The 7,543-nt window shown below is 25.6% G+C and overlaps 1 protein-coding gene across 3 annotated transcripts; it reads left to right on the top strand.

Annotated features, from left to right (window-relative positions):
- The first annotated feature begins 2,167 nt into the window (after positions 1-2,167).
- On the top strand, positions 2,168-4,758 carry LOC126895200 (peroxiredoxin-5, mitochondrial). 3 transcript variants are annotated; one of them, XM_050666807.1, is made up of 5 exons: positions 2,168-2,297; positions 2,914-3,016; positions 4,022-4,156; positions 4,231-4,362; positions 4,418-4,758. In XM_050666807.1, the coding sequence occupies exons 2-5, from the start codon at positions 3,005-3,007 to the stop codon at positions 4,607-4,609; spliced, it is 471 nt and encodes a 156-aa protein (XP_050522764.1). In that variant the 5' UTR covers positions 2,168-2,297; positions 2,914-3,004; the 3' UTR covers positions 4,610-4,758. The 3 variants fall into 3 exon arrangements, with proteins under 3 accessions (XP_050522764.1, XP_050522765.1, XP_050522763.1); XM_050666808.1 differs by having other exon boundaries at positions 2,222-2,297; positions 2,948-3,016; XM_050666806.1 differs by lacking the exon at positions 2,168-2,297 and having other exon boundaries at positions 2,727-3,016.
- Positions 4,759-7,543: the final 2,785 nt, after the last annotated feature.

Genomic DNA, 7,543 nt, shown 5'->3' with positions numbered 1-7,543 from the left:
GCAATAAGAACTACACCAGCGGTCGCATTAAAGGCACTAATAGGATTACCTCCGCTGCATCTAAAGGTCAAAGCTCATGCCAAAGCCACAGTACTAAGATTCCATAACTTAGGTACTTGGATTTTTGAGAGCGACAAAACAGAAAACGGTAAAACAATAAGAGATTGACTAAGGCTTTGTGGAACGCCCCTTGGACTATATCAAACCGGTTCTTAAGAATAACATTCTCTACAAAGTGAAAATCACTATACGTAGAGAATAGAACATTAACCAACTGACTGAGAAAGGAGGATTTGTAATATATACAGATGGATTCAAAAAAATAGGAAAGGTAGGTGCTGGCATTTGGGGTCTAAAGCCTCGAATTAATATCAGAATGCAATGGACATAACACTCTCTGTTTTCTAAGCAGAGGTGATGGCGATACTGGTAGGGGCTCAGAACCTGCTGGTATATAAGAAAAGGAAGATAACTATCTTAAGTGATAGTCAAGCGGCTCTAAAAGCACTCTGTAACGACCAGGTTAATTCAAAGCTTGTCCTCGAATGCAAAGGAACTTAAGAATCACTATCGAGGTTTAAAAAAGTTATACTAGCGTGAATACCAGGACACAACGGTGTCACTGGAAATGAAAAGCTGACTTTCTAACTAGGAAAGGAGCAGAGAACATCTATGTTTGACCAGAACCAGTGGTAGGACTCACTGAACAATCGCACAAAGCGCTACCCAAGAATTGGTGCAGAGAACAACACACGAAAATCTGGAAGTACTGAGTAGTACTTAGACAATCTAAAATGTTCATTAAGACCCCCGGTCTACTGCTAGGTGATCTTAATAGCACGACTAGACATCAAAGAAGCACTGACTGGTCTACTAACAGGACATGGTCACTTGTTTAAACATCTTTACGCAATGGGGGTATCGGAATCACCAAGTGCAGGAAGTGTGGAGTAGAAGAGGAAGACTCTTTTCACATAATGTGCGAATATGAAGCCTTGTCCACACTAATATCAAACTACTTGAGTAAACCTTTTCCTGGAAAAGAAGATATTAAAAACCTAAGACCCCGCTACGTAAACACAATGAATTCCTTGGTACTTGTTATCTCATTGTCCGCCAGAGCACTCTTATTAGTCTGATGCACGGTGTCTATACTATCATAATAAATTGTACTTGTAGATTATATCTATGAGCATAGTATTGTAATTATATTTTAACGACAATGGTAACAGTATAATTAAGCATGAATTTTATTAACCATCGTCATATACAAGTTCAAATACGTAAAAATCCTTGATACTTGGCAGACAAATATATTACTAATTAAATTAAGGATCTAATTGTACATTTTTACAAAATGCGCTTTTTTATACTGAAATGGTTTATCTTAGCTATTTGATAACGTGTTAAAATATTAGCTATAAATGCATACTAATAAATTGTGTAATCTACAGAATAATTATATTATAAAAAGGACCCAACTATTCTAGTTGAGACATTATATCACTCAAATATTGAATTTTTATTGGAATAATAGCCCAGTTTAGCTTTTCCGCATTAATTTTTGATGAAGTTTTAAACTAGTTAAATAAAAATATAGTATATCAGACATGAACATATATTTTCTTATTTATTAATTATAAATTTAAAAAGTGAATAAAATATTTATTCGAATAAGGCTCTAATTTTACCATTTTAAATTGATTAACTCTAGAGTTAAAAAATTTGAAAACGCATGTATTACATTTATATATATACACACATATATATAGTTTTATTTTCTTTATCAATAAATTATTGATAGAGAAAATAAAATTAATAAATAAAAATTATTAGTATTAATTATTTTATTATAGAATAATATAATAAAAACCACGTTATTGTAAAACAAATTTGAAATTTTATATGGATGCTGAAAAAATCAGTTCATTATTTTTATATAAACAAAAATAAAACAAATTTAAAAAATGTTCGTATAGAGTAAATAATGTTGTGATTTTTCATATAATTAACATAGCTAATATTTATTTGTTTTTTAATTTAATACCTAGTTATAAATAAAAAATTGCATCATTTTTTGGAAAATGAAGGTTATGCCTTATGTGTCCTTCAAGTAAACAAAAAACAAATAGAGGCACCAGATTTTTAACACCCCCCCCCACCCCCAAACAACAAAATATTACTTTGCCAACTTTCCCGCTAGTTGCGCTACTGGTCTAAATCAACTCGTGTCGATAATACTACCAACATTGGTAATTTTGGGATATCATCGACTGAACATTTCAAATAAATTTACAGTAAGTATTAAATGTTTAAAAACTTATTTTTTTAACGATATATTCTGTAATTTAAAAAAGTATCAGAATAAATACATTTTTTTATTAAAAAAATTGTAATGAAAATGTTCGAAATAAAATATTTTTGTGAAAAATATGTTATTTTTCAAATTGATACCTAAAACTTAGTTGCATATTTAAATTGAATATTTTATTATCAATAATCAAATATTGTAATTCCGCTTTTCGAGAACTTTATATTACTAATTTATCCTAAAATCGGTAATTTAGTTAAGGAGATAACAGAATATAATAACCTGCAATATCTTGGCGAATAATTTAGCATAACGATACTGGAATATTAATTTACGGTTAACATTTTGGTTTTATCAGTTTCTTGTCTTGATACTTATCTGTGGATTAGCGTAAAAAAACAGAGGTCATTATTACGTCGATAATATTGAATATTTTATAAGTCAACGCCGGCATATAAAATTTACTAATTATACACTTGAGGTTAAAAATAATATCTTATTTTGAAATATTGAATAGAAGAATAGAAATACCCAACAACTTTATTATTTATTTACACTTTTATTTTTCTGAGAAAGATAATTTTACCAATGTTTCACTTTAGACCTATTTACGAAGCTCTTCATAAATCATTACAGAGTCATCCAGTGAATTCGGTTTTTAAACGACTTATAAGCACCAATAATTATTCAAACATGCCTGTCAAAGTAAGTGATTAGAAACTTGATACATTTTTTAATATTTAAAAAGATTATAAGAACTTGTAATAATTTTATTTTCATTTTTCATTAGAATAATATTTGAAGTAGTTTAAAGAACAAATTATAATTATTTATATTTTAATAAATTGTAAAGTGTTAAAATACAATAGACTAGAAATTTTTAAATAATATTGATATAAGAATGTGTTGAATATTAAAATTATTGGAAAATTAAGATGTCAAAATTACTATTGTATATTTTTTTTAAATTATGCCCATCAATTAAGTTGGTTAATTAATCAATCATTATGCTTTGAATTTTACCGTCAGTATACTGAAGTATATACATAATTAGTTTATTTAAGTCAAATCTTCTTTTAATTATTTGACAATTTTTTTTAAGTTTACACATTTAAATGCAAAACTAAAAATTTCTTTACTTTACCAATAATACTGGTAAAATATGACTTACTAGATTTTGTTACTTCATAAATAACTGAGGCATTTATGAGTAACAAACCTTTATAAAAATTTTAGGTTTTGTAATTTTATATGATCTGTAATTTTTTAATTTTTAGAAATGTTGAGCAATTTATTTTAAAGATTAATTTTGAATTGCAGTAGTAACTCATCCTGCCATATAATATTCTAAGTATTAAAATTAATAAACCCTATGAAATACCATCTTATTCTCAAATTATATCTTTTGGAATACCATAAGTTGTTCCAGAATAGTATTAAAAAAAAATTAAAATTAAAAAGATTAATTTAACCAGTTTTTTTTTTTTTTTTAGAATTTGTGAAATCTACTCTTATTGAACACTAATTTGTTGTATAATATGCTAAAATATTCTATATAATTAATTAATTAAATTCCAGCAATTTATATTGTTTTTAACTGATAATAATAAAATTCAAAGCCATCCTATTTTTATCATGACTTTTTTTTTTATTTCATAATTTTTATAAAATATATTAATAAAAAAATGATGCTACTTAACATTATAATAGGTTGGAGATATCATTCCAAATGTTGAACTAACAGAAAACAAACCTGATAACAAAATAAATATTTTTGAACTGTGTAAAGGAAAAACTGTAGTGTTATTTGCTGTTCCTGGTGCATTTACTCCTGGGTGTTCTAAGGTACATTTTATTTCAGTTTGAAGTATTAAAAAAAAAAACGATTTAATTTTAATTTTTTTTTCATTATTTTGTAGACACATTTACCTGGTTATGTAGCTTCAGCTGATGATTTAAAAAAAAAAGGAGTTGATGAAATAGTATGTATTTCAGTCAATGATCCTTTTGTCATGGCTGCATGGGCTCAAAATCAAAATGCAGAAGGAAAAGTATGCAAAAATTCAAAAACTTTAAATTAAAAATTTAACATAAAATTTTTTTTAGGTACGTTTGTTAGCTGATCCAAATGCAGAGTTAACTAAAGCTCTTGATTTAGCTATTGATTTGCCACCATTAGGAGGGATCCGATCAAAACGTTATTCAATGCTTATTAAAGATAGCAAGGTTGTACAGTTGAATGTTGAACCTGATAATACTGGTCTATCTTGTTCATTAGTTAATAATCTTACTTTATAACTAATATTTGTTACAAAAAAGATTTTTGTTTTATGTTAAAATACTATACTTTATTAAATGATTTCAACTTAAAATGTTTTACTAAATATCAATTAATATATTCAAAAAAGTTTTTTTTATTAAATACATAATTATTCATAACATTAAAATTGATTGGATTTATTATTTTGATGATTTCATAACAAGAATAAACTTTTAGATTCTAATCAAAGGGTCAGCAGTTGGTTTCTAAAGTGGGCCATTTATTTTCCATCCATAGAAGAGGTCATATTTGGTTACTTATAATAAGTTAGGGGTTCAAGATAAATTATTATGTATAAAGATTATTTCAGTATATCATTCTCATATACCCTCTAAACTTGTACCAAACATTTCTACAAACCGTTTTCTAAAAATAAACATTAATAAATGATAATTCTTGAGCTATAATAATATAATATGAATGACCTCAAAATGGAGTTACCTCTTTTTTACAGCAAATCCTTAAATTATTGAACATAAAAATAAGGTTGTCTACAAAAATTTGTCTAGATTGGGGGCAAAACATTTTTTTTTCTCAATATTTGGTAAAACTATATCCAAAGTTGATATAAGAATAAGGGAGGCTTTGGTCAAAAAATTACGCTTAAATTTTTGAAGTAGGTGCCAAATAATTATGTAAATTTAACCCCCAAATTTTTGTTAAACTTTTCTGATGGTCTTTGAAACCTTATTCAAGACAACACGCTTTAATGGAACCTAAGAATTATTGGAAAAAGTTGTAAATAATGTGGTAGTATACTGTAGGGGATTGTGTATATAGCCATAATTTTCATTTAATTAAACAACTTTTATAATGAAATAATATATCTTTATGTTTTAGTATTATTTTTTATATAGCTTCTTCTTTAATGAAAATGTTTTTGAGATAAAATGTATATTTTGTAAAAAATATAAAGTCCATCTCTGAATAAAATATTTTGCAGAAAACTCAATATGTACATTTTTAAATTTTTATTTAAGTAATACAAATAATAATAACGTAACTACATAATTAATGTTTTTAAGGAATTATTTTTTTGTACCTTTAATCGCAAATTAATATTATCTTATTTTTGAAGTAGAAGTTTTGATAATTATTGATTAGTAAGTTTTATGTTTATTGAAAATTTTTACATAAATCGATTATAAATATACTTGTAACATTTTAATGTTAAATATATAAGCAATAAATTATTGGATTATTAAATAGTTAATTTTTGTTGAAAATGCTCTTTAATTCAAAGATTTATGGTTTAACTAAAGTAATTTTGAACCATAATTAATAAATACAGAAGTTGTTGATTTTTTAAAATAAACATTACATATAATGAAGAGATTAAATCTATTGCAGCGAATAATGGTATCCTATTTTAGGTACTTAAATAATAAATAATTTGTTTGTTATACCTAAATGTAGGAAGTAGTGAAAGAAATAAGTGATTGCAAGTAATGTGATAAATAAATTTATCTCCCCCCTTCACCATTGATTTGACAAATTTCTACATATGGTGTTTGTCGGGAAATTTGATTATTCTGACTCTCATGAATTAATTATAATATTAGTTGTACTTTAAAGTAAACCATAGATACCTGGAACATATTTTTGAAAAATACAACTCCTTTTTAATCAACGTAATAAATGATCATTAAAAGCAATACAAATATATTGTTTGATCTAAAGTATAGATATAAATAATTGAAAAAAATTGAAGTAGTAACTTTACATGGCTTTTTTACACTAAAATAAATTTTTATGTTTAACTTCGGTGATTATTTGCATAAAGAAGACATTAACATATGTTTAGAGTTATATCTAGAGTATATCCAGAACACCTCCAAAAGTTAAGTTGAAAAAGTTCTACTATGTATGTTTCAAATTTTGAACTTTCCATGTATAAAGGAAAATGGTCCGTTTTAAAAAAATATATTTAATGAAATAGATATGTATAAAGTACTTATTAAAAATTTATTTTGATTCATCCATTTTTCAAAAAGTTATGATAGTATTAATTAATAAAAATGTTTAAATTTATTGATTTTAATAATTGTACTTTTTGGTGGATTTCTTATATTTATGAGGAAATGAGGAATTTCTAGCAAACATTTTAGGGGAATGTCTTTATTTTTAGATACCATTTGTGATAATTTGACGTATCGTTGAAAAAAATTAGTTCAGTAGAACTGAGAAAATGTGGCAACAGACACAAAAAAATATATAAACACAACATAGTAAAATTAATACCTTCTTAGCATCGCATTAAAGTTAAAAAGAAATATATTTGATAGATAAAAGTTATTAGATTTGTTAAAACGTTGTAGATCACTATCTCTCTCTCTCTCTCTCTATATATATATATATATATATAAACATTATACGTACATATAAAAATTAAAATTTACTCGCATCTGTAAATAACGCAAGTTATTTAAAAATGGAGACTACTTTAATTGTTATTCTTATGTCTATATCATGATTATTATAAATAATCATGGTCGATGTAAAGGTGGATTGATCCTTTTTACCATTTTCTCGCGCAGTCTAATTTATTTTAGTATTAATGTTTTAGAACAAGAACATTTTTCTATTTAACAAAATAAAACATTTGTTAATTGAAATACCTCTTTAAATATACTTGAAGTATAAATATCCATTTATAAGAAAAATTTTAATCGACTTCATGGGATAGGATTAAAAATTTCCAGTTAAAACTAAGTACTTTTCATAATTTACTTCACTAAGTATATGATCTACAAATATCATGCCTAAACTTGCAATATTAATTTCAGTGGTTTACACTTGTGCACATATTATTTCTTTGACTTATGTTATTTTATCTGGTCTATGTAGTTTTATTTCCACAATATGGTTAGATGTAAAAAAGTAATTACTTGAAAAGAATAAATCTTCATTGA

The sequence above is a fragment of the Daktulosphaira vitifoliae genome, unplaced genomic scaffold, assembly GCF_025091365.1.
Source record: "Daktulosphaira vitifoliae isolate Bord-2020 unplaced genomic scaffold, ASM2509136v1 Scaffold_1, whole genome shotgun sequence".
Taxonomy (NCBI): Eukaryota; Metazoa; Arthropoda; class Insecta; order Hemiptera; family Phylloxeridae; genus Daktulosphaira; species Daktulosphaira vitifoliae.
The sequence above is the reverse complement of the archived record's forward strand: the minus strand, read 5'-3'. Positions and strand labels throughout refer to the sequence as shown.

What these genes read in the sequence shown, in the direction of transcription:
- LOC126895200 (XM_050666806.1), top strand. Translation starts at nt 2,900, where the DNA reads ATGTTTCACTTTAGACCTATTTACGAAGCTCTTCATAAATCATTACAG. An exon ending in ATTCAAACATGCCTGTCAAA is followed by an intron (nt 3,017 to 4,021) that starts GTAAGTGATTAG and finishes ACATTATAATAG; the next exon opens with GTTGGAGATATCATTCCAAA. An exon ending in ATCAAAATGCAGAAGGAAAA is followed by an intron (nt 4,363 to 4,417) that starts GTATGCAAAAAT and finishes AATTTTTTTTAG; the next exon opens with GTACGTTTGTTAGCTGATCC.